The sequence below is a fragment of the Patiria miniata genome, unplaced genomic scaffold (genome assembly GCF_015706575.1).
Source record: "Patiria miniata isolate m_02_andy unplaced genomic scaffold, ASM1570657v1 HiC_scaffold_18, whole genome shotgun sequence".
NCBI classification, from domain to species: Eukaryota; Metazoa; Echinodermata; class Asteroidea; order Valvatida; family Asterinidae; genus Patiria; species Patiria miniata.
In genome coordinates, this window is record NW_024037056.1 from 13464110 (window position 1) to 13491507 (window position 27398).

General features: G+C 41.6%; 2 protein-coding genes across 2 annotated transcripts; both read right to left on the bottom strand.

The window, feature by feature from the left end:
- Positions 1–131: 131 nt before the first annotated feature.
- Positions 132–8594, bottom strand: LOC119725153 (deleted in malignant brain tumors 1 protein-like). The gene is made up of 6 exons (XM_038196513.1): positions 8012–8594; positions 4256–4555; positions 3518–3787; positions 1293–1601; positions 643–818; positions 132–212 (listed from the first exon to the last, which is right to left on the bottom strand). The coding sequence occupies exons 1-6, from the start codon at positions 8112–8114 to the stop codon at positions 132–134; spliced, it is 1239 nt and encodes a 412-aa protein (XP_038052441.1). The 5' UTR covers positions 8115–8594.
- Positions 8595–12506: 3912 nt separating this feature from the next.
- LOC119725154 lies at positions 12507–26217 on the bottom strand. The gene is made up of 22 exons (XM_038196515.1): positions 26133–26217; positions 24284–24583; positions 23885–24163; positions 21903–22172; positions 21323–21571; positions 20387–20611; positions 19671–19919; positions 19047–19412; positions 18611–18886; positions 18141–18374; positions 17899–18003; positions 17522–17646; positions 17159–17302; positions 16629–17040; positions 16110–16288; positions 15792–15944; positions 15314–15447; positions 15061–15160; positions 14688–14853; positions 14495–14561; positions 13780–14050; positions 12507–12864 (listed from the first exon to the last, which is right to left on the bottom strand). Exons 1-22 carry the CDS (start codon positions 26215–26217, stop codon positions 12646–12648), a joined length of 4608 nt encoding a protein of 1535 aa, XP_038052443.1. The 3' UTR covers positions 12507–12645.
- Between the last annotated feature and the right edge of the window lie 1181 nt (positions 26218–27398).

Below are 27398 nucleotides of genomic sequence, written 5' to 3' on the forward strand. Positions count from 1 at the left end.
GACTTGACATTAATTTAGTAAGATGAGACAGTAATCATTGTCAATAATCATTATTCTTTGCCAATTATTTTGCATGGCCATTGGGAATGCTGACTACGTAGGCAAGGCTTAAATGAGTGTGAGTCTGCCCCTCAACCCCTAGCTCTTGCATCATGCAACACCTTCGAGTTGTCAGGGGTTGTGGAGAAGACTGTATAGTCCATCTTGAACCGCTTCCCAGACAAAAAAAATTATAATAAAAGCTTAAAATAGCTACAGCTATATCAAACTGTAAATAAGAACGAACAATTTAAACGATTTTTTTAAACATTTTAAATTCAAAAATAAACTGTAAAAAATAAAATAAAAAATAGGCCTTTAGCAGAGCTGGACCCAAAAGTGCCAGTTTAGGGCATTTTTTTGTAGGCCTGTACTCGATGAGTCAGTGAATTAAAGTCACAGGACAGAACGCTGGCACTTCGGATCGATCCAGCAAAACTTTAAAAGACTGCATTCAAATTGTTCTCATATTACATATACATTGGGGTATAATAAAAATTGCCTACACTGAACGGAGATTTGCGTGCTGCAAGTCGCAGTGTTGTTTGCATCACTCGCAGTGTATTGCAATAGGTGTGGAGAGTTTGCAATACTCAATCTGACTTCGTCATTAACACGACGCGTAGAACCATCCACGTCAATAGTGATTTCGAACCGTCCAAGGCTCCTGTGGTACGAAGCGGCAGGACCAGGTAGGTTGACCGTAGCGAAGTTCTGGTTTGAATCTGAATCGATCGTCTGATTAGATGGGCAGATTATAATGACGGGTCGATCTCCAGCTACAAGCATAATCAAAATACCAAAAATATGTCACTTGTCAAATACCGGGAGAAATTCTGGCACTGCAATATGCCTTTAGGGAAATGTGGGGGTAGACCATTCATACTGAAAGCGCGAAAGGCAGTGATTGTGGGTTATTACTTTGAGATAGTGTACATAATCTTCTTTTCTATGACTATAATTTTTTTTTACAATCTTATAAAAACCAGTCTGGATTTTGATGTCAGCATTGCAACTAACTACATCGAACCCCGGCATCCTCGTAATGAATGCAGTCGTGGTATCCTGGTCTTTTTTTTCACCGTCTCCTCGTTACACGTGCAACCAACATCATCCAACAACATTTCCACGGTTCCCTTACCAAATTCAGTCAGAGTGTGTTATTACAAAACCCGAATTTAAGTTACAATATCGTGCATGTACAATGTATTTTCGATCTCGTAAAAAAACTCAGTCTGTTGTCAACAACTTACTACATCGAACACCGGCAACGTCGTCATACCAGCAGTTGTGTCCCGATCCCCTTGTTGCCGGGCAATCAAACACCGTCTCCTCGTTACCCGTGCACTCAACATTATCTAACACTATGTGCACGGTTCCCTCACCAAATGCAGCTCGTTGGGGAGCCGCATAAGCTTCTCCAAAACCCAGTTCCCGGCAGATAACGGTTGCGTCTCGTAGGTCCCAGTCGTCATCACAGACCGTCCCCCAAGCACCGTTCCAGAACACCTCCACTCGACCTTCCATGGAGTCTAAACCGCCTACCAAACGAACGCCTATCCCTGTCAGGGCCGGATCCAGAAATCAAACTTGACAAATTAATTTAGTTAGATGAGACAGTATAACCATTGTCAATAATCATTATTCCAGGCCAATTATTTTGCATGGCCATTGAAAATGTTGACTACGTATATACGCCCGGCTTAAATGAATGTGAGTCTGCCCCTCAACCCCTCTTGCATCATGCAACACCTTCGAGATGTCAGGGGTTGTGGAAAAGATTGTACAGTCCATCTTAAACCACTTCCCAGATATTAATAATAATCATAAAACCTTAAAATGTACCGGTATATCAAACTGTAAATGAGAACGAACAATTTTAAAGAACAAAATTTAAACATTTTAAATTCAAAAATAAATTGATAAAAAAAATCCATGATAGGCCTTTAGCCGAGCTGGACCCAAAAGTGCCAGTTTTGGGGCATTATTTGTAGTGAATTAAAGTCACAGGACAGAACGCTGGCGCTTCAGATCGATCCCGGAAAGCTTTAAAAGACTGCATTCAAATTGATCTTTTATTACATAGGCTTATACATGGGGGTATAATATAGGTTTCCCGAGCACTTTCGGAAAATGTGTACAAGAGTCTGTAAAAGAAGCATTCGTTTTCGTGCGAAATAGAATGAACGTTCCAAATCGCTGTTTGTATTTAACAAATGATAATTCTATTTCCATGAAGGTGCATTCAGTCGTAAAAAATCAGCGTACGATTTCCCGAATGTGCACTGAATTTGGTACATTGACATTTCATTTTAGCGCGAAATCGAAGGCACATCCGCAATCCTGTATTCCTCTTAATTTATCATCAAACTATTTCGCTAAATGTGCAGCCGATTTCCCGCATTAAACGTATGCCGAGTCAAGAACATATGAGGAATGTTTGATTAAATGATTGAATTTTGAATATTCATGATGATTGAGCTAAACCAAGTGGTGTAGTCTTTCAAAACATACCAACTTTTGTAATAAATCCTATATAAAAACCTAAGATGAAGACAATCGTTCTTTTTTTGTGCTCAGCAATTGCCACAATCGCATCATTATAACCAAGCAATCGAACTAATAAAATGAGACAGAACTTTAACAAATACAGAAAGACATTAAAATGCAATTAAGACAAAGAAGCAACAAAAAAGTCCCTGTATCCCATGAAACATGACACGTGATGTTTCCCTTTACCGTCCCAATAATATACCTACAAGATTATTTTGACTGATTTTATTTTGGTAAGATTTATATCTTTTCAACATTTCATTTGCCTAATTCAAATAGGCCTTTGTGTACATAAGAACAAACGCATTAATGATCAATTGGGCCTACAATACAGTGATTAATCAATGAATCAATCAAAGCTGTATCATGATTTGTATCGGCTGTATGCTTTATTTATAATGAATGCAGACTTTGCGATATAAATTATGACAAATGAAAAAGAATGTACAATTCAGCCCGTGTCACAATAACAAATCGATTTTCTGCGAATTGGATTGCACATTTGTAATAATCGGCAACGCATCCGTCAAACCGAAAGTCTAATCACGTATTTGCAATCCTTTAAATGAAACGTTATGCACATTCATTTATTTGAATGGTGCAAAATGGAATTGAATGCTAGTTATTGCCAAAATGAAACCCGGATATACGTCGTTCTCAAAATCAGCGCCAAATTGAATTTATGCTTTACAAATTCAAATGCACATTTTCCAAAATTGTCCAGGACGGGGCAAACCTTTAATAATACGGGCGATTCCAAATAGTGCGCCTCCAAGAGTTTGCAGCGCGTTGGCCAATCACAATGCGCGAAATCAGTCGACCTTTTCCAAACGGGCGTTGGGTCGACAGATTTTGCGCATTGTGATTGGCCAACGCGTTGCAAACTCTTGGAGGCGCACTATTGGGAATCGCCCGTATTGCCTACCAAGAACGGAGATTTGCGTGCTGCACGTCGCAGTATTGTTTGCATCACTCGCAGTGTATTGCAATAGGTGTGGAGAGTTTGTAATACTCAATCTGACTTCGTCATTAACACGACGCGTAGAACCATCCACGTCAATAGTGATTTCGAGCCGTCCAAGGCTGCTGTGGTACGAAGCGGCAGGACCAGGTAGGTTGACCGTAGCGAAGGTCTGGTTTGAATCTGACACGATCGTCTGATTAGATGGGCAGATTATGACGGGTCGGTCTCCAGCTAAGCATAATCAAAATACCAAAAATATGTCACTTGTCATATACCGGGAGAAATTCTGGCACTGCAATATGCCTTTAGGGAATGCGGGAGTAAACCATGCATACTGAAAGCGCAAAAGGCAGTGATTATGTGTTATTACTTTGAGATAGTGTACATAATCTTCTTTTCTATGACTATAATTTTTTTTACAATCTTATAGAAACCAGTCTGGATTTTGATGTCAGCATTGCAACTAACTACATCGAACCCCGGCATCCTCGTAATGAATGCTGTCTGGTATCCTGGTCTTTTTTTCACCGTCTCCTCGTTACACGTGCAACCAACATCATCCAACAATATGTCCACTGTTCCCTTGGCAAATTCAGTCAGTGTGTGTTATTACAAAACCCGAATTTAAGTTATAATATCGTGCATGTACAATGTATTTTCGATCTCGTAAAAAAACTCAGTCTGTTGTCAACAACTTACTACATCGAACCCCGGCATCCTCGCTATGCCTGCAGTCGTGGTCTCCCAGACTTCGTGCCGGGCAATCAAACACCGTCTCCTCGTTACCCGTGCAACCAACATCATCCAACAGTATGTCTCCGGTCCCCCAACCAAATGCAGCTCGAATGGGAGCCGCATAAGCTTCTCCAATACCCAGTTCCCGGCAGATAACGGTTGCGTCTTGTATATCCCAGAGGTCATCACAGACTGTCCCCCAAGCACCGTTCCAGAACACCTCCACTCGACCTTCCATGGAGTCTGAACCGCCTACCAAACGAACTATATCAAAACCAAAGGGAATTTCTTTGACTCTAGGAGGTTCAAGCTTAGATCTAGGGAATGCAAATATAGTACAAATAAATAAAATATATAATGTACGCACAATGCAAAGGCGGATGCATAATCAAATTTTGGTTGGGGGGGGGGGGGAGAGAAGGCTGAAGAGAAGGCTGGAGTATATTTTGTTTCAAAAAGAGTTTACAAGAATAACGATGCCCCAGCAACACTGAATTTGTTTCTACATTAAGAGTCTTTTGAAGGTATGATTCCTGCATTTGGCTGTATTTGCAAATTGTTGAATTCCACTCTTTTAAACATGGAGCAAAACGACCGAAACTAAAACTTGGTGGATTGAGAAATAAGATCACAGAAGCATAATGGATATTAGTATACAAATAATGAATGTTTATGAGTGCAATGCATGGTGAGAATATTTTTATGAGTTGAAAGATTGAATGTGGATTTTTCCATCTTTCAACGAGTGAAAATATTCTCACCATTGCACGAATGCAAAACATATATAACATACAAGTAGATCTTTGTCATTCGATTGGAGGATAAAACTGTAAGAACAAACAAAACTCACAAAGTTGTATCATATCCACTACTTTGTTTCAGCTTGTTCAAGGCTAACAAAGGTTTAAAAAGTCAAATCATTGACAATAATGAAAATTAACATTGTAACGCAAAAAAAACAACATCAAGGCAACTGCATCAACTTCAAAGGCAAGTTTTGTACTGCTATAACGCATGAGGCCGTGGGCCAAAGCCTGTAACGTACTCAATTTCTTGTCCCGAGGTCACGCACGCATGGCCCAAAAGCCTACGCGAGATTTTACGTGACTGTATTCGAGACTACAGAAAAACACAAAAAGTACCTGGATACATGCACTGTTTGAAAGTTAAAGTCGTGTGCTTTATTTTGATACCAAATATAACTGCTTTTGACAGAAATAAAGTATTGTTACTAGGCCTTCGTGTCAAACAAAAATCATACTTTATAGCAACAAAAGTGAGGGCCGATAGTTTTTAGGTGTACATTCCATTCTTAAAAAAGGCCGACGGAAATGGCAAGATTCATTAGATAGATGATATTCTACGCTTCATTTTCATGTGAAACACGTGCAGGAGACTTTTAGATTTTGTTGAAAAAGGAAGACTTTGGCGAAATGTCATGATTTGCAATCACAAGTGTACGCGTGTAAACGTATAGGCCCAAAATTGAAAATAGCACGCGCGAACGTGCAATGAATGACTTATGAATATTAAGTAGGCCATCTTGGGCTCGACCAATCAGTGGGAGTATGGGGTCACAAGGTCATACCGTGTCTGGGTTCCTTGCTCTGTGCTTTTACAATGGCGACGATCTTTTCGCGTTGTGAAAAATGGAAGTTGTTGGAAACATTAGGTGTACATCGAATTCTTAAAATATTAACGACATCACGTTCACGAGATTTTTTTGTAGATGAAGGTTCATTCTTTCCTTTGATTACCTCAACATCCGGGAGAGTTTCGTCGTTGTCGAATGAAAACGGAAATTTCATCACGTAATTTTTAGTCGATTTGTCCGTGAAATATTGTTGTCAAAATGCATGGAAATCCTTTTTTTTTGAGAAAAAAAATACCTTGACATATGCATGTAGTAGGTCTTTAACTACCTAAAACAGCTTTGTTTGTGTGAATCGGTTATGGTTTGGCATGAAAATTGCGAATTTTCTGAAGCCGTTTTACGGCCATTGTTCGCTGGCCTCGCGTTGCTGTCGGTTGTGTGGACGAGAAAATAGACAGATAGCTACGCGTGACATGACACGGCAACTGACTGATCGGCATCGGCACCACGAACTGACGCTCTGTTGCGCGTGAGTGCGCTGCACGCGCGCGTATTTACAGAACAATTTTGGGTTTCACGAACTGACATCCTCCACAGTGCGGTACTTTACTAGTCTGAGTATCACCCGTTATCCACGGAGCAAGCCTCCTGTATAACGTCTGATATGTCTAGACATGAAGATATATGCAAGCTGCGCGCCAGCCAATCGGAGTCGACTTTACTAAATCGTGACGTCATTTCATTCTTAAATCAGGACTTGTGGTTTGATTGGTCAATTCGAATGATTTTGTAATGCAACAACAGCACAAGGGCGGATCCAGGGGGGGGGCCAAAGGGGGCCATGCCCCCCCCCCAAAAACGAAACCAATTTTTTTTTTTTTATGTGACATCGCAATAAAGGCAGGCAATGAGTACACCACCATCTTTTCCTCAAAAAAACATTGGTTAAAGTGGTCAGAAATTGCCTCAGATCGCACCACAGAGCATCTAGAATCCAAATTTTTTTCGGGGCCCTTAAGCGGGCCCCGAACCCCACGCCGTAATTGTTTGACCCACTTTTTGGGGGGACCAAAAAATTGGTGTTCTGGATCCGCCCTTGCAACAGCAGGGCGCATTATCGCGTAACATGATACCGAGCGCGTGACGCAGGGCTTTTTAATCCATTGACTATGACGCGCAACTGCTGAATGACCGAAGAACCGATATAGAAAGCGCCCGCTGATTGGTCAAAATCTAGGAGGTCAAGAGGCGGGGTCTTGCCTTCAGCAAATCTGCTCACATATCATGGCGAATGCCATGGGTCTATTACATATAGACTACATAGTTACACTTTAGAGCGCACCCCGTACATTTTCGGTTTCACGAACTACACTCTCAAAACGCTGGTTAAAATTTTGTTGATTTAAATGTTGGTTAAAATTTTAACCAACGTTGGGTAAAATTGTCAAATTTTGCCCAACGTTGGGCACATTTCGCCCAATGTGGTTAATTTTTTTTAATCAACCGTTGGGCTGTTCACCTGTTAAGCAACAGTTGGTTAAAAGTAGTCAATTCACCCAACGATGGTTAAAATCGGGTACATTTAACCAGTAAAAGGACTACTTTTAACTAGCTGTTGCTTAACAGGTGAACAGCCCAACGGTTGGTTAAAAAAATTTCCCCAAATGATATTTGTGAGACATTCAGCCAAAGTGAGACAGGAATGGGCACAGGCCATAGTGGAGACAAAACGGGGGGAACACCGAATGGGGTGATTTTTTTTCTTTGATATGATTGTGTACTACACCTGAACATCTTGGAATAAATGCGTTTCTAAGGAAAAACAATTGACATCTTTCATTTCCACGACTACAAAACTCGAACTTTAAAGGTCTTTTTCTAAATAGTTTACTTTTTTGACATGTCGATAAATTCGAACTTTAAACAGTCATAACTTGTCAACGGAATGTCCAATTGAAGTGCAACAAACGGTATCGCAAGGAGAATATTATTTCTCCTTCCTTCCTTATACCCGCAAACGTTTACTTCGACCTCTACCCAGCTCTGTTTCAATTTGCCTGAACGCCTCACATTTTACCTAAAGTTAACCAGCCTTTAACAGTTCAGTTGATTATAATATCACTTACCTAAAGCAGCCACTTGGAACTTGCATCCGAAGGCAAAGAAAGCGAGGATGGCAAACGTCACAGAGAAAGAACTCCCTGATCTCATGTTGAACATGGCGTCCATGACAAGTTGCTGATGTACTTATTTATTCACCAATCTATCACAGACTCATTTTCCTTGTGTCTTTTTCACTGAAAACATGTACCAACATTGCTCTTTGCGAGATGGAAAATGAGGAGGCAAATTTAAGTACAGCTTTTATATACATTGTCGATGTCACGACCCGTGCATGCTACGTTTGGTTAAATTTAACAATGTTGTTGTAACTATCTGATGGTGAAAGTAGGCCTAATTGACATGAAACACATTCAAATGCCCCCAGTTTCCTGGTTGTACAGTCCAACTGGCACTGTAATTTTTATGACTGTTTGAAGGATATAGAAATAAATATATTTCCTGATTAACAGGATACACAGGCCATCTCTGAAGATTTGGCAAGACTGCGCGAGGAATAGAAACAATACTTCAAATCGTTCCTACTGAAAGGGTTAAAGAGCTAGAGAATGAATTTGTCATAAAACAAGTTCTGCTGATATCGATTTATTTTGGGGGTTTTTACGTTTGTATATAACTAACTGAACACCGTTTTATCGCTGTTTATAAACTAGGGGCGAGCGAGTAAGCCACGCCCCTTAGACAACCCTATGGAATTCGTGTACGCTAAGTTTTGTTTGTCTCAGATTTGCACGTTCTGCGTCCCTTCAATATTTAATGTCATTGGACAATAGTCCACAAGCTGCGTTGACGCGATTCTAACGCGATTCTACCGCGCGCAATTAGTCAATCATTTCATGCAAGACTTTCATGCAAGGCGGCCAGAGCTTATTGTGCACTCGCACTTGTTCTCTGTTCTCAGCTACGTTTAGCAGCTCTATTGAGTATTACCCGAGTCCAAACAACCAAGTTATCTTTATTTTGAATGAGAGACCCGCACTGCACACAGTTAAAGAATTTTGTACAATTTGAAATTAAAGTAAGCTGCAGCAAATTGTAACCTCGTGAAATGTTGCCTTTGCTTCGTACAAGAGTGTCGACAACTGATAATCGAAGACAGAAAAAACATCAATTTTCTTAACTTTCTGTACTCTAAAATCTTCGACAATAAAATTCGGCTTTAAAGATATCGTCCAATAAGTGAACTACGTCATGATTATTTGCATTAGAAAATAATCTTACAATCTGCCAAATGTGATGTTGCTCCTTATGTAGGCTGTGCTAGGATTGGGAGTACATGTACTTGTGTTGGTAAATTCTGATTGGTTGTCTGTTGGGCACTGTGTAAGAGTGGATGCCCTGCTCGCTCGTGTGTCAGTTCGCAGTGAGCGAAATAATATCTACTGAGCAGTAGTTCTTACCACATCGTGTTACCGCAAACCGAAACGATACCGACACTCCACCATGCAACGCCTGAAATCTTATATTCATGGTCTTGTTTTAAGTATGCTGTACAAGGAACATGTATGAGCTCCTTAGCGTTTTCTTTGATCATGACGATAAGAACAGGAAGAAGTGCCTTTAGCATAATTTAGATCCGGGTTTGATGCGTCGATCCCGGAACAATTGTCTCAACTTGGCAGTCAGTTTGAAATCAAAACAAACACTGCACGGAAGGCATGTCTGTTTTTATTGAGTTGTTGGGTTGCTTGTTTGATTTTTGATATTATAGAAATGATAGCTTGGTTGTTGGGACTCGGGCCACTTTAAAATAGAGCTGCAAAAATTGGCCGAGAACAGCCGTGCTGTGTAGAACAAGTGCGAGTGCACAATTAATAAGCTCTGGCCGCCTTGCAGGAAAGTTTTGCAGGAAACGTTTGTGCGTACAAGCCCGGGCCGCCGGGCTAAAAATTGACCAAAATAATAAGCACCTATTAAAGTTTCCCATAAAAAATAGCCCGTTTTATAACACCTCACCCACAGATTCTATGTCTTGATTGGCCGAGAGCGAGTCACATGTTACTTTCTAATTTTTCTGTGCACGGCCAAAAGTACTATGCGCATAGCAACCAAAGTGTACTATACCATTAGCAACCAAAGTACTATTTCCACGGCGCGGTATTTGTGTGCAAATATGCATGCTGGTGTGCGCGTTGCGCGTTGTGCGTAGCGCGTATTATTCCAAAGAGAGCGCGCCGCAGACTTGGGTTCAAACATTTTGTGAAGGGTTAGTTTTTAAGAGAGAAATACATTTTCCAACAATTTTGTATTGAAATTGAAGTTTATTTCAAATGTGTTCAGATTTAAATAATGTAAAATATTTAAATCAAGCAGAGTCTGTGGGTGAAGTGTTATAAAACAAATATTGAATGCTTTATCTCGTGGTGAAGTAAAACTAGCCTCCCTCGGTGATCCATGGACCATTCTATTTTCCCTCGGCTTCGCCTCGGGAAAATAGAATGGTCCATGGATCACCTCGGGAGGCTGGTTTTACTACACCACTCAAAGCATTCAATATTTGTATAATATACCACGTGACTATAATTAACATTACTGCACATTTTCTTGTCTCCATTTACACAATTTTCATAAATAACTCTACGAATTGTTGAACAATTTTTTAAAAGTATTTCATTTCTTTCGTTTGCTTTTTTCTTTAAATTAAAATTTGGTGTATAGTTATTTTTTATGGGAAACTTAAATGGGGGCTCTTTTTGGTCAATTTCCGGGGACGGACATATGCAAAATAGACGCGCATGCGCATCGCTTGAGACAGAGCCCGTTTTCCGATAACTTTCGTCAAGAGTGCATTTACTGAGGACGGCATGTCATTTGCCCAATATTTGTTGGGTGTTTGGGGTCCATTTTCGGGGACAGACAGACAGACCTCTGGGGCCACCCTGGGGCATGAAAAACGCGACCAAATCCCAACATCGGACCTAGGGTAGCGCGGGGGAGAGGTGGGGAAAACACTTGATAGGCGCATGAAGGAAAAGAAAACCAGAAAAAAATATTTGCCTGGTTCTGATAACACGTATATGTTTTAAATTGTTGGCTAATCAAAAGGTACGCCACATTCACGCATTGATCAACAAATAAACTTCAAATTTAGTACATGTGCTTGCTGTAACCTTTTTTATTATTATTAACCTCTCCATTTGACAATTTCGATTCCCCGATTACTTGGCATACAAGGATGTAAGGTTAAGGATGTGGTATTATCTTTCACTGAGGGCGCTGTTTAAAGTGGTCGATCATGATCATACACACTATCAGAAAATTATGTTTTCAGGGAGGCACACGCACGAGATGCCCAAAAAGGCACTCGTCACACCCGCTGTTTAAAAAAGGCACTCATTTTTGTGTGGGAAAAAGGGCATTTGTTTAAAAAAAAAAAGCACTTTACAAAAAACACTCGTTTTAAAACAAAGGGCACCCTTTAAAATAATGGGGGAATATTTGCGAGAAAGGCACTTGAATGCTAATAGGCAGACTTTACATAATATTGGGGGGGGGGGGGGGGGTAAATACCCCCCTTATCCCCAGCCAAGCCAGTGGCAACAAGTGGGTCGGCATGAAACCTCAAGAATTCAGCCACAACAGGGGGCCACGACAGTCCAGGGGGCCACGACAGGGGGGGGGGCAATGACAGTCAGGGTTGTTTATCGTGGTTTTCAAACTTACAAATAAGGCCCTATCATTTATAGCGTGTCCAGGTTTTTATGTCGGGGGAGGGGCGTAATAAAGACTTTACTGTTTCGACATGCCGAATTTCTGGGTACAAGTAGGCCTATACTGGAGCTTCAAAGTGTGGGTTATGTTATCCTGTCTTTACGAAAAACAATGTAAACCATATTTTAATTCTGAGTAATATTTGCAATTTGTAATATGTTATATTGTAGCAATGTGTAATAACTATATGCAATCTGCCAACAAAGCAGCGAACTCAGTCAATATAATTAATTGATTTAAGTTTCTTCATTGGTTGAGGGATTCGTATCTGCTCAGCATTGGGCATGCCTCATGGCTTTCAAGTTGTGTATCCAGTGGTAAAAAAAAAATCGCTAGAAATATCAATACTACAGTGTTTTAGTTTATGTAAACTGTAGCAATCATTAACAGGTTGCAGAATATCAATTATGCTAAACAGTCGAGACTCGATATATTTAATCGATACTCCATAAAATGCTTTAACTTGATCGTGAAATAACGAAACGGTTTCTGATTATAAGTATTTGCCTTAGGAAATATACACGCGAATCAACCTCTTGTTCGCACCTTGACTCAGGTTGATTTTATCAGATTTCATGTCGAAATGTAAAATTGATCAAATGTTATATAAATTTGAGAATAATGTAATTATAAAGAAGCTCTGCGTTTTATTACTATTTACCTAATTCCTTGCAGTATAATAATCTAAACACAGCTTAAAACATGCTAAGCAGTTTATGAAATATGCTAAACATTTTATTAAATGAAACACCATACGTATTGATTATTAATCATGGAACATGACGTTTTGGGCTTGGAGGGTGTCAATATGTGCTTGACGTTACCTGTTATAATGGTACCTCAACTACCCCATAACTTAGCAAATGTATGACACAAGAATGGCTCAACCTTGCAGTGAACCTTTCTTCGAAATCGCAACGTGGTCTTCCTATTGCGGTGTTGTCACAGAGATCTCCACTTCTGCAGTCTGCCCGGCTGACGGTACAGTGTGAGCCGTCGCTGACACCAATTCTGACTCGTTGGACTTTTCAGGATGCAGTGTGGGCAAGCGGCACTCATGGCCACAGCAGACGCGCTTCATGTAGGGCGCCAGGGCGGTGCGGACCTCCTCACGTCGAGCGCAGAACATGATGAACACAACCACGCCCTACAATGGGAGCAAATAATTACGACTTGGTTATCAAACAGACTCCGTACGTTCGCAAAATTGATGTTGGTACGTAGTTCCCGCCCCTACTTTAAATACTTATTTAACAAGCCACAAAGCAAGGGTCTACACCTACAAAATAAAAAAGGAAGTACAAGAGAGAAATGGAGTGTTACGGACAGTTTGTATTTTTCCTTTTCTGCTCACTATAGCCGCCGACGGAGGGCTCCGACGACGCGCTGTTTACACTGCGCTGACCTAGTTCCTTTGTTACAAGTAGCGCGCGGTCCGGAAATTAGTTCCAAAAACTAGACTCCATGGCGGGCTAAGTTGTTACAATGTACTAAGTTCTGTCTGCCTGTGTTATTATATGCTGGGAATCAGCAGTTCATGTTCTGGCAGCGGTGCGGCAAGTTGACCGCAGAGTTTTAATTGCTGAACTAAATTCGAGTCTCTCTGGAGCTATTCTGTCTGCGTTCCCCTTTTGCCTGCGATTGGCGAAACTTGGAGGACAAGAACCCAATATAAATTCACGCTACTATAGGAAATAAAGTTCTTGGTAAGGAACTACACAGTGCATGAGGCCGCTAAAACTGTACCTCATTCGCCATAACCCTCAGCTCACAAGCGGTGTTAGGAAAATGAGGCAGACAATTGATAAGAACAGGCGAATATACGATACGCCATGGAGGAACAAGAGTCTACTTGAGCACATCTAATGATTGTACATGTACCTGTAAAACAAGCTCTTTGGGGCAACAGAGCTCAAGGGAAGGACAAGACCCTGCATGTCCCGGTAGTTAAACTCACGACAGAGTCACGTCTCAAGGGAGTGAGCTACATAGTTGGTAAAAGTGTGGGAATTAAGTGAGGCTGTACCGCGCTGAAATGAGGTTCCAAGGAATGAAAACCGACCTGCAAGGAGTTGGCCAGACAGAAGATGAGCTGGAATGCAAAGGCTGCCTCGTTGATGGCCAGGAACCCAAAACACCAGGTCAACCCCATGAGGGCGGAGATTCCCACTGCATTCTGGAGGCGTTTGGAGATCTGCTGGGAGCGAGATGCCTCCTTGACCTTCAGGAGACTGCGCATGACTAAGATGAAGGTGATGATGTTGTGGATGAGGATGAGACCAATTGGAACAAGGAGGCCGAGGTACAGCACAAGACCAGGCTCAACGAAGCAGCTGCAAAAGAAGAAATATTGATCATCATTTTTTAGTATAGGTAGGTAATACCAGCTTTAATACAGTGCTTAATAACCTGCATATGTATCACAGTCGCATCTGTATAAGTCTTTGGACATTTTCGAAACGTTGTCTTTGTTTCCAGTTTCGGCTTGTGTTAAGAGATTGTAGACCTCTGACTCTGGATAATTCGGCTCATTATGGATCCAAGGTCTGCTTGAGGAGTACAAAATCATATTCGTAAGAGAATAAAATTTGGAGTAGTTTAGATTGTAGAAGGTTCTTAAATTCCCTGCATACAGTGAAGTAAGCAGACGCTTGGGACAAAGCCGACGTTTCGAGAACTACTCTATTTGAATAATAATTAGGTAGAGAGAGAGTGTCAGTCATTGGGGAATCCAAACAGCGCCCTCAGATTAAAAGCTAACATGGTCATTCACTTACTAATGCTCGTTGGCATAGTGACGTGATGCTGCAGCCAAGGTGATAATCAACACAATCAATGGAGAACCTAAAAAAGGAGATTGAAATCTTATTCTTGATTCAACTTGATTCCAATCTTGATTCAACTGAAGATAACAATAATTTTGCTTGGTATCTATTTAAAAATAATGTTTGAGTATAGACAGGGACTCACCCCAAGCGATGAGGCAAGCCTTAAGCATGTATCGAGGCGTGTCTTCTGGGAACACCTTCACCGTACTGACGTACATGTTCCTGGCTTCAACAGCCATCCACATCATGGTAGACAGAGTCAAATAGTGGAGTAAAGCAGCCACAAACCCACAACCACCTCCGGAACCCTTTAAATTAAAGTACATGTAGATATAACTGTTATAATTTCAAAGCAAGATGCAATTTACAAAAGACGTTACAATCAATGCTTTTCAAGATATGGAAAGTGCTTTTACCGACCGGTCCTGGCCACTTTTGACCTCTTGGTGGCTCCACATATCTATCGCCCCTTCAATTAAACTTAAAAGTTTCCTGCGTTATGTTACATCGCTCACCTTAGCATTGTCGACGCCGGCAACGAACACGATGTACAACATGAACAACGAGAAGCAGAAATTGATGAAGATCTGACGAGATTTTCCGCTTCGCAGTTTCCTACAAAAAAAAGGTTAAGATGTTTATATATATATTCTTTATTTTCACACTGCCTTACAGCGACAAGACAACACATGGAACGTATGAGTAATAAGCATACAGAGAAACATGGTTGGGTATAATTTTACTGATCGTTTCATTACAATGATCTACCTGATAGCTAAGTATATGATCAGCGTGATAGCCAGAGCTATGATTGACAGTGCAGCGCCAACATGGCTGATGATATCAAGCGCTTGCTTAGCAGGAGTGTCATCTTTGTCATCAGCTGCTTGGCCCTTCACATCCTGAAAGAAACGTCAATCATGTTACCAATCCAGACGATATTCCTAATTTGTCATCTATGTATCCAACAAAATAAAATTATCTCCTAATTACAAATGTGGAGAACATTTTTCCTGATAAATGTTCTCTTTTTCCTGACTTAACAGACCTTCCCTTTTCGGCTTAAAGTAGTGTCACTCTTTCTTTGAACTGAAAGAGGTACTCTTTTGCTTTGTGATGTGCTCCAATGTCTTAGCTTGGTACAACCTGCAGGAGTCTAGTCACCTTGAGCCTGCAATTGTCACATTCTTAAATGGGAAAAAGCTGTATATAGTAGTTTGGAATCACAAGATTGAACTATACATACCACTAGGATTGCGAAGTTGGTGGCATGAGAGCAATTACACACGACTGTCTTATTGGTCACTTCAGCAAGCGCGCATCCATCTGTCGTCCAATCGCCGACTCCATCTTCCAGCTCAAAGTCCCAGGACACGCAGTGGACCTCGCTTGATTCCTCCTAAGTTTCGAAATCGGAAGATTGATAAAAAGCTACACCAAATTGAGGGTACAATCTGAATTGATTGATATGGACATTGATGTTAAGTTGGCAGGAATAGGCCCTCGTGCAACAGTGAAGTATTCTACTCTGGATGAACTGGAATATTAATTATCTCATGATCACCTTGAATTCAATCACGACTGGTTCTGTGAGGTTAACAAGTTCAACATTCTCCACAGTCAATGAGACGACAGACCCAGCGACCTTACGAGTCGAGTTACCCTCCCCTCGATGCTCTCTGATCGAAGCAGACTGGAACAACGTGTCATCAGCGTAGATCAGGAAACTGGCTTGCAGCTGAGCTACATTGTGAAGAAATAGTTTAAAGAGGTACGTTTCTCATATTTGGTTTGCACTTCCCCCGAAAATCTTATCAACAAACAACGTTTCATAGTGTCATCCCTTGAAAGATGTTTAAGATTCTATAAAAATCTACTTCCGGAGGCTTAGGTTATCCCAACATTTCCATCACAACTCCACTTTCAACAAGGAACAGCAGTGCGTCTCAAACGTACGCACAATTTGAACCATTGCTTGCATAGTAGACCTCAGCAACCACCGCATAGCCCCACCCTCTTTTTTATCTTATCAAATATCGATTATTGTGCATAATCTTTGATCACACATGAATGATGAACTTACCATCAGGGGACGGTAACAAACTAGTGATGTTGCCAGGCAACCGAGCCGATGCCAAGACATCAAGATCCTTCGGTATCATACTAGAGTACAAAGTCTCGACCTCGGTACCGGCAAGGGTGCCCTCTTGCGGTGACCCTTGTCCAGGAGACGTCACATTAGACTGTTTCACGGACACGAAGCTGAGTCCGTTCCTGGTCTGGTTTGGCTCAAGACTGACCGCCTCCACGTGGATGGAGTCCTGACGTATACTGACTTTACCCTCTTGCTGAAGAGTCAGGGAGATTTGAGTCTCAACGGACTGAATGATGGCTGAGGAGGTACCAGCCTCGATCTGAGTGGGCTCGGAGTCAGGAGTTTCAGGCCCAACACTCATGATGACATTGCTGACAGTCTCCAGCACTAGTTCTGTCACCTTCAAGAAATCATGATTATAATTAAGTTTAGTTACATACATTTCTACCATATGACTGTTCCACAGCCCTTTCTTCTTTGAACCTAAGTCCCCTCTCCGGAATGGTAATTCAACATACCTCTCTGTCCCCCGATCCTGCTTTTGCGATGTTCTCCAAAATGCTGGCAACAACTGTAACATCTTCTGCCTCCTTAGATGACTCTGACGTCTGATTGGCAAGAAACTCGGCCACTTCGACTGCATTGCCTTTGCTTACCTCAACCTGTCAACGAATAAGGTTCATGGTCACATCTTCATATATAAGCTTCTTATTAAACACCGCATCTGCCTGCAGTTTTTTACAGTTTGCTCAAGTAAACACATGCAGTGTGATTCATAAACTAGGACCTCTCTGCAAGAGCGACCATATTAGAATGCCTTTCTGAAAATTGAGCCATCATCTAATTTGGATCAACCAACGTCCTGAGATGAAACAAATTACCTTGACGACATTTTCGAGAGACACTTCCTTCTTGTCCCCGCAGCCACGAATCTCTTGCTCCTCCCATCGGAAGTAGAGAGGCGCCTCCAACTTCGAACAGTTCCGGACGGCTTCGGGTTCACCAGCTTCATTTTGAGTGATCAAAAAGCAATGATTCAGATGGGCAAAACCATTCTATCAGAACAAAATGAACTGTGCGAATAAATGCGATATAAGTGAGACTTGCGGCCAAGGAACAGCGAACGAAAAAAAAGAAATATTGAGGTGGAGAGACGATCGTGAAGATTACAAGAAAGATTGGATACATCAGGCAGAACAAGGAACAACTTGGAAGACCAGGGAGAAAGTTTCAAAGACTGTGAGAGATGAAGTCAAACCATTTGCAGTTGTCAGTGGACATCGTTGGACAGACTTGGCAGTGGATCCAGCTACTGCTACAGGCCATCTCAGACCGTCATTGGTTGTGTTGGTTGGGCACTGACCTGTTGTGAAAGCACGCAAAACGTTTTACTCTCTCACCAAGTCAATGTTTAACTTGTTTTGGTATAATATCCTGAAACGGGTTCCAAATAAACTCTTTGAACTATCTTTGCCAATTCTTCAAATACTCATTTCTCACCTTGTACCACAACAAAGAATGAACAATCCAAGTGCAGGTTGTATGCCGCAAACCATTGCTGATAGTCTACTCGGTGAGTTCCTATCAACAATTCAACACCAGAATTGTTGCTTGAGGTGAAGTTTGTTGGTCCGTTCCATCCAGTTATATCCGGTTCCGACCAGCTCACACTGGTACTGGTCGAGCCAGGACTTGCTAATGCCGAGACATTAGCTGGGCAGACAAGTTCCACAACTAAGCAAAAAGACCAAATAGTTATGACTACCTGCAGAGCTATCTTGTTTGTGAAATAGAGGAAGAAACTTTTATTATTATTTAGGAATGCACGTGGATAGACGGCTGGAATCTTAGAGGGCCCAAGTTTCTCCTCATGCTGATGAAAGTGAACAAAAACAGATAATTGGAGTGAATGAAATCTGTATAGCAAACCGATCAAAATATTTAAATTAGAGTTTGAATTGGACACTAACCTGTAACCGTCACAGTAAACGTGCAAACATTCTCATTCCCAGACGCATCTTCAGCTCGGTACGTCATCGTGGAACCTCCAACTGAAAAGGTTCCCTTGCCAGCTTGGTCGCAGTCATCGGCTGTGGCTCCTGAACAACTGAACGTCACCTTCACTTCACGACCAGAGTTGTCAGAGGCCATTGGAGGAATCCACCTGTGATGTACCTGATTGGACGAAGAGCTGACTGGGATGATGACGTCAGCTGGACAGTCGTCAAGCTTAGGAGGCTCATTATCTAAATTGAGAAAACATTAACTCCAATTGCAGGCGAGTGTGTCATATTACGGTTTGGTATGTTATGTGCAGTTTAAACCTTTTTAAAGGAGGGGGTATGCATCATACTCAAATAGAAAGCGACAAAACATTTTTGGTAACCGAAACAGCATATTTTTTACCTTCGACGATGACCAGGAAATCGCATTCGATCTCCGTGTCCTCCACCCGGTAGAAAACAGGAGTTGATCCGATACCAAAGGATTCTCCAGGATGGTTGTCAGACAGCAACCGAATTGGTCTCCCTCCATCATCACGGGAGTATATACCACCACTACCACTGTCATCGTCATCATCTACGTCATCATCATCAGAGCCAATCAAGTGGTCTCCTAGTAACACTTTATCAAGATGAACACGCATCGCACTGGTGCTCTGCCCCTGAGGTGAACTGAAGATTACTTGGGGCTGAGCCCATGAAACTGAGGTGGCGTTACTTCCGGGATCAGTGGCAGCTGTGACATTGGCCGGACAGCGAAGTTCAACCCCTACAGTAAGAAAGACAAAAATGGATTTGTTTCGAGGTGAGCGGGGTGGGAATTGGTTGGGTTGGGGGGCGCTGGCTGGGTGTTTGCCGGGCTGAGGTTGGTTTGGATGGATTTTGGATGGGCTGGGGGTAATGGTGCAGGGCTGGTGCATAGATAAACTCACAGAAAGTATAGGCTGGAGTAGTCGAGAAGATGACGCTGCAAGACGTAATGTGTTTTAAAAAAAATTATGTTCAAATTTCCTAACATGAACCTGACCTGTCACTGTCACGGTGAAGTCACAATATGCCGAGTTTCCTTCACTGTCAGTCACCATGTATGTTACCATGGTAACCTCACCAGTTTGGAACATGTGACCAGGCTGATGGCTGGAGTTCCATAGCAACGGTAAGCTTGGGTCTGATGCAATCAATTGTGGCCATGACACAGGAATCGACTCAATGTCCATAGCAACCAGGCGAGTGATGTTGTCAGGGCAACCGGCGGTGAATGTAGGCGGATTTGAGTCTGTTGAGGGGTCAAGAAATTGTCAAAACTGTAGTACATTTTTTTACCGTTTTCAAAATGAACAACATATAAGCCTACGGGAATGCATTACGCTTGTCTTAAAGTCAAGACAAGCCTGAATTTCACATTACATTCGAGGTATATCGATTTCCTTCGACAATGAAGACTGCCAACAAAAACAAGGACAGTGAAGAATATCATACAGACAAGACAAGGCGAGGCAGTAAAGCTGCACAGAGCACAAACATTATATTGCATTGATTCACAATGGCTACTCAATGGCAGATTTAGCCCATTCATTGGCGTAATTGGGTAATAATCCTATACAATAGCACTGCCCCGTCTGCCTGGCTCACACTTGACAGTGAGTCATCGAGTCGGTGAGATACAAAGAGGACTACCGGCTGGACCATGCAGCAAAATACATACTATAATTATTTAAAGAATACTCTTCAGATTTTTCTCACCTTCGACAGTAATGAAAAACTGACATTCGCTCATCACTCCAAGAATCCTGATTGTCACCAGTGTTGATCCGATATTGAAGCTTTGACCTGGCTCATGATCACTGACGACGGTGACATTTTGGTCGTAGCCATTAAAGCTGAGGCTTGGCGGAGGCCACGACACGTTGGCAAAGTTGTAGGGGTTTGCAGAGACGGTGATATTTGCCGGACAAGTGATGCCGACTCCTGAGGAAAAGAGGTGACATCAACCAAAGCAGGCAGTATTAAGAGATCATTAATCCACCAGGATATATCAGTGGCGAATTCTGAATTTTCAAAAGGGCGACTGGCTAGGATGTTGAAGTCCAAGAGTTTTTTCAAGGGTGAGGTAGGGGGAATGAGGAGTTGCAGTCAACGCATAAACATACGAAACACCTGGCAGCAATGAATCAAGATTTGCAATATGGAAGGATTTTGTTATGTAAAGAACTTTTTTTCAGTATGTAAATGTAATTAACATTGGTCAGTCGGGGGTTGTTAACCACCCAAACCACCCAATGGATCCATCCTTGCATAGGAGAGAGGCGCAACAACTGATGACAAACTGACTTGTGTATTCACCGAATACAAAATCAATGGAACCTTCAAACACGTCGGCAGGCAGATTTCAGTTGAGCAATTGAACATAAGTTAATTGAATGATTAAATCATTGTCGTTAGACACATTAACTATTGACGCAATCAAATAAATGGAATCAAATGAAAGGAACTAAAATCAAATACGGCTACTCGATAAGTAATATATATATATAATGAATTTTAAATGGCATTTCCACTATCCCAACAGGCCTAAGCACCGCATAAGCTATAATGAAACATATTATGATCCCATTGCTCGGTGTTTTTCAAAGTCAAGTTGATGAAGTTAACATGATTTAGTTACAGAAAGGTGCACACCTGTCACTGTCACCGTGAAGTTACAAGATGCAACGTTCCCGTCTTGGTCTGCGACTGTGTAGGTTACCGTGGTAACATTACCCACAGGGAACATGTCACCAGGGTGATGGCTGGAGTTCCATAGCAACGGCGAGTTTGGATCTGATGCTGTCACGTTAGGCCACGCCACGGGGACTGATTCTATGCCGAAGTCCACTAGATGATAAATGTCGCCCGGGCAACCGGTGGTGAAAGTAGGTGGGGTCAGATCTGTGACGTATGACGCAAAGAGTTTAGTTAAGAGAGAGTAAAAGTGACATGTGACCGGGTCACATGACAATCGTGTTAATTGATCGTCGACGCAAAAGTGACGTGGTTTCTAGCAAGATGTATCAAGCACGATTAAGTTTGGTACACGTGCGCATCACATGCAGACGATACGAAATGGAGTATAGGCTTATAAACATTTAAAAACAGCTAGATTAATCGATGTCCTGAAATAATTGATGTTTTGAACATCACTTATAAAGAAATGCAACATTTTTGGGGTATGGTTTCGCAGAGAAGTGTTTGGGTGTAAACATTTGACATGACTGCCTACCTATGACAGTGATTTGCATGTTGCAGTTTGCAACGTTGTTGATGGCATCTTTGGCAGTGTACTGCAATGTGTGCACAGACTGCGCAAGACTCAAACTGATGCTGTCATTTACAAGATGCATGGAACCATCTACGTCAATGGTGATTTCGAACCATCCGCTGTTGTCGGATGCAGAGGCTGGAGGAGGTAGTATAACCGTAGCGAAGTTCTGGTTTGTATCTGTCTCGGTGGTCTGATCGGATGGACAGGTAATGACGGGCGGCTTATTTTCTGAAAGGAAATACTATATTAATCCTCATACAAATGTACATACCTGTTATATCACCTGTGACTCGCTGATCCAAAATAGCTTATTTGGACCCAGACCGTTACCCATGCCTTTTGGGTCGGATCCAGACATCGGAATTGACGACTTAATGTAATAAAATGACAACAGTAACAATTTCCAATCGTCTTAAAATCATTAACCCAGACCAGCATATGGCATATAGTCAATATTTAAATGACCGTTCTGATCCCCAGAGCCATGACCTCTTTCTTTTGCAGGGCCGGATGCAGAAATCCGACTTGACGAACTAAGTTAGTAAGATGAGACAGTATACAAATACAACATGGTTTGTCGGGAAATAGTGAAAACTAATTACCCCGAGGTGTTGGATGATTGGGACTATCTCCCGAGACGAAGGAGATAGCGTTCAATCATCCAACACCGAGGGGAATTTTTTTTCACTATTTCCCGCAAAAACCTGTTGTGTTTGTTTTACTATACCTCATAAATATTCATCAGGCATCTGCGGAATTTCATTCGTCCTTTTCAGCATGTTTTTGATCGTGCAGTATTTGGATAAAGTAAAACATTATTTTATTATAAGGAGACCGTATAAAGATAATTTTGTGTCATTTAATAACTTTAACATTCACGCAAAACACTGCATTTATTTTTATTGTGTAAAATTTTACCCACTTCCTCCTCGGTTAAAATCGCAAAGCGAACACCACCGGTTGGCATTTTGATGAATGGCCAAAAAAAAAAGTCTCCGGTTTCTGGTATGCGCGCGCGTCGCCGTAGCCATGCGCGTCGGCAAAATGAAAAAGTTTTTTTTTCAATGAAAGATGATGTCTCAAAACCGCCAAACTCACTGGTTTGACTGCTACTGCACAATTTTAACGTGTTTTTAGATGGGGTTATGATCGAGAATAAGCTTTATGTGGCCTCTCTGGACTCCCATATATTTGCACTAAGTTTAGTCGGGCACCATTTGCAGTCATCAGCCGACATTTGAAGCAAAAAAGTCAGGTAAAAAAAAAAAAGCCGCGTCGCCGCACCACTTTTTGGACAAGCTCCATACCAGAAACCGGAGACTTATTTTTTTTGGCCTATGCCGTAATAGACCGGCACATGCAACTGTCCTATCACTGGTGTTCGCCACGGTACGCACGTAAAGCACATGCGTCGTTGGTAAAGAGATAATACAGTACAACAAATCTAAGGCTGCGACCCAGGTCTGTGATAGTACCTCCCTGGTTTTTGCGCGTCACGCGCGCGTACGAAGACGCGGGGTGATAGTAAAAAGTTTCACACGGTTGAGTTGCTGGAATGGACCAATGAAATGCCGCGGTTGCCTGATGAATATTTATGAGGTATAGTAATAACCATTGTCAATAATCTTCAAATCAGCATTTCAGACCATGTTTGCATGGCTATTGGGGATGTTGACTACGTAGCCCCCACGCTACGGCTTTCGAGATCTTTCCAGAAACTAACATGATTTGCATATAGCCGAGCTGGACCCAAAAGTGTCAGTTTTGGGCATCATTTTGTACAGGCTCAGTGACACAAGTCAGTGAGTTAGTCATAGGACAGAATGCTGGCACTTCGAATCTAGCACAAATTACAAAGAATACATTCAAAGTGAATTTTATTACATGAACAATATTGTTCTATTTTGGGGTATAATAATAACAACACAATAATGGCCTACCAAGAACTGTGATTTGCGTGCGGCACGTTGCGAAGTAGCCGCCAGCATCCCTTGCAGTGTATTGCAAAGCGTGTGGAGAGTTTACAATACTCAAACTGACTATGTCATTAACACGGTGCGTAGAACTAGTATCAACGTCAATGGTGATTTCGAAATGACCGCTGTTGTCGGATGCAGAGGCTACGTTGGGGAGGGTAAATGTTGCGAAGTTCTGGTTTGGATCCGTCTCGATCGTCTGACCAGCTGGGCAGGCAATGACCGGCGGTAGACCATGCATTACTGAAAGCGGTAAAGGCAGCCAATGTGTGTTAGTACAAAACCTAAATTGGAGATAGCGTTCATGTAAAATGTATTTTCGATCTTGTAAAAAAAAAATTCAGTCTGTCGTCAACAACTTACTACATCGGACACCGGCATCCTCGTGATGCCAGCAGTCGTGTCCCGATCCCCTTATTGCCGGGCAATCAAACACCGTCTCCTCGTTACCCGTGCACTCAACATCATCCAACAGTATGTCCACGGTTCCCTCACCAAATGCAGCTCCAATGGGAGCCGCATAAGCTTCTCCAAAACCCAGTTCCCGGCAGATAACTGTTGCGTCTTTTATGTCCCAGTCGTCATCACAGACCGTCCCCCAGGCACCGTTCCAGAACACCTCCACTCGACCTTCTGTGGAGTCTGAACCGCCTACCAAACGAACTATCAAAACCAAGGAAAATGTCTTTGACTAGGCATATAGGAGCCCAAGCTTAGATCTAGGGAATGCAAAAATAGTAAAAGTAAATAAAATAAACAATGTACGCACCATGCAAGGGCGGATCCAGAACCAAATTTTCGGGGGGGGGGGGGGAAGCTCGAGTATATTTTGTTTCAAAAGCGTTCACTACAATAATAATGCCCCAGCACCATTCTTAATTCTTTCTACATGTCTTTTGAAGGTTTGATTTCGTGCATTTGGCTGTATTTGCAAATTGTTGAATTCCACCCTTTTAAAAATGGAACAAATGCGACCAAAACTAAAACTTGGTGGATTGAGAACGTATTGCAATTATAGGCCTAAACTTGCATTTCAGATTACATCTTAATACTGTATCATTTTGAATCATCTCAGATATCACAAATTGTCTCAGATCAAATTTTCGATCACGACGAGCTAAAGAGTTATATTACTGTGAGAAATTTAGTTTACACTTTCAAATTCGAAAACTTTAGTACGAGAACAAAGAAATGACTCCACAAGGATACAAATTCCAGTATGTGTGTACAGGTTCATCAAAGGTTAAACTTATTTCCCAAAATGTCATTTGTGAGACATTAAGCCCAAATGAGACAGAAATGGGCACAGGCCACAGTGGAGACAAAGTGTGTGTGTGGGGGGACAGAATGGGGTGATTTTTAGTTTTTTTGTATTCAGATTTATTGACATTTGTAATCTTTGACATGATTGTGTACTAGGGCCTACACCTGAACATCTTGGAATAAATGCGTTTCTAAGGAAAAACAATTGACATCGTTCATTTCCACGACTACAAAACTCGAAACTTTAAAGGTTGTTTTCTAAATAGTTTCCTTGTTTTGACATGTCGATAAATTCGAACTTTATAAACTCAAACTCGTCAGTGGAATGTCCAATTAAAGTGCAACAAACAGTATAGCAAGGAGAATATTATTTCTCCTTTCTTAATTATGCCCGCAAACGTTCACTCCGACCTCTGCCCAGCTCTGTCTCAATTTACCTGAACGCCTCACGTTTTACCTTAACCCTAAAAGGGCTTGGTTATTTTGACCATCACTCAGCTGGGGGGGGGGGGATTCCGCCCCCCCCCCCCTCGCCCCCCTAAGATCTCAGCCATCGTGGACGAAAATTTTTGAAACTTGGTACATGCATAGAGCAACTCATTATAAACATACCCAAGAAATTTCATGACTATAGGTCAAAGGGTTTTGGAATTATGGCTAATTAATTATTCATATGTACGAATGGCTACGTATATGGGAAAGTTCGGTTTTCACGTCGCATAGCGCCGGAAAAATGTTCGTTTGCGCGGCAACCCGTGGTCAGATTTTTATGTTTTTGGTATCAAAAGATGTGCAAGGCTCTAGGCTAAAAATTCCTAACAGCTCGGGTCGCGAAACAAAAAGTCAAGGCTATCGCGGAAAAAGTTGGGGGACGCAGTTCGCCTCCTGTCCATTTTAGGGTTAAGTTAACCAGTTCTTAACAGTTGAGTTGATTATAATTATCGCTTACCTAAAGCAGCCACTTGGAACTTGCATCCGAAGGCAAAGAAAGCGAGGATGGCAAACGCCACAGAGAAAGAACTCCCTGACCTCATGTTGAACATGGCGTCCATGACAAGTTGCTGACGTACTTATTTATTTACCAGTCTCTCACAGACTCAATTTCCTTGTGTCTTTTTCACTGAAAACATGTACCAACATTGCTCTTTGCAAGATGGAAAATGAGGAGGCAACTTTTAGCAAAGCTTTTATATACATCACGTATCAATGTCACGACTCTTGCATGTCATAACTGTCAAAGTTGACTTTATAATATTGTTTATCTATCTGAGAGTGAAAGTAGGCCTACTTGACATGAAACACATTCAAATGCCCTCAGTTTCCTTGTTGATACGGTCCAGCTGGCATTGTAATTTTTATGACTGTATGAAGGATATAGAAATAAATATATTTCCTGGTTAACATGATACACAGACCATCTCTGAAGATTTGGCAAGACTGCGCGAGGAATAAAAAACATTACTTCAAATCGTTGCTACTGAAAGAGTTCAAGAGCTATGGAATTAATTTGGCATGAAACAAGTTCTGCTGATATCGATCTATTTTGGGGTTTTTTTTACGTTTGTATATAACGAACTGAACACCGTTTTATCGCTATTTATAAACTAGGGGCGAGTAAGCCACGCCCCTTAGACAACCCTATGGAATTTGTGTACGCTAAGTTTTGTTTGTCTCAGATTTTGCGCGTTCTGCGTCCCTTCAATATTTAATGTAATTGGACAATATTTCACAAGTTGCGTTGACGCGATTCTAACGCGATTCTACCGCGCGCAATAAGTCAATCATTTCATGCACGACTTTCATGCAAGGCGGCCAGAGCTTATTGTGCACTCGCACTTGTTCTCTGTTCTCAGCTACGTTTAGCAGCTCTATTGAGTATCACCCGAGTCCAAACAACCAAGTTACCGTTATTTTGATTGAGAGACCCGTACTGCACACAGTTGTAGAATTTTATACAATTTGAAATTAAAGTAAGCTGCAGCAAATAATTGTGAACTCATGAAATGTTGCGTTTGCTTTGTGCAAAGAGTGTCGACAACTGATAATCGAAGACAGCAAATACATTAATATTCTTAACTGTATGTACTCTAAAATCTTCGACAATGAAATTCGGCTTGAAAGATATCAGCAAATAAGTAAACTACGTCATGATTATTTGCATTAAAAAATAATCTTACAATCTGCAAAATGTGATGTTGCTCCTTAAGTAGGCTGT

Bases quoted from the DNA above. Each gene is read 5' to 3' on its own strand.
- LOC119725153 (XM_038196513.1), bottom strand. From the start codon at position 8,114: ATGGACGCCATGTTCAACATGAGATCAGGGAGTTCTTTCTCTGTGACG. The intron at 4,556-8,011 runs GTAAGTGATATT...GTTTTGATATAG, and splicing joins GTTCCAAGTGGCTGCTTTAG to TTCGTTTGGTAGGCGGTTCA. The intron at 3,788-4,255 runs GTAAGTTGTTGA...GATTATGCTTAG, and splicing joins GGATGCCGGGGTTCGATGTA to CTGGAGACCGACCCGTCATA.
- LOC119725154 (XM_038196515.1), bottom strand. From the start codon at position 26,217: ATGAGGTCAGGGAGTTCTTTCTCTGTGGCGTTTGCCATCCTCGCTTTC. The intron at 24,164-24,283 runs GTAAGTTGTTGA...TACCGCTTTCAG, and splicing joins GGATGCCGGTGTCCGATGTA to TAATGCATGGTCTACCGCCG. The intron at 15,448-15,791 runs GTATGTATAGTT...CGTTTCTTTCAG, and splicing joins CCAACTTCGCAATCCTAGTG to GATGTGAAGGGCCAAGCAGC.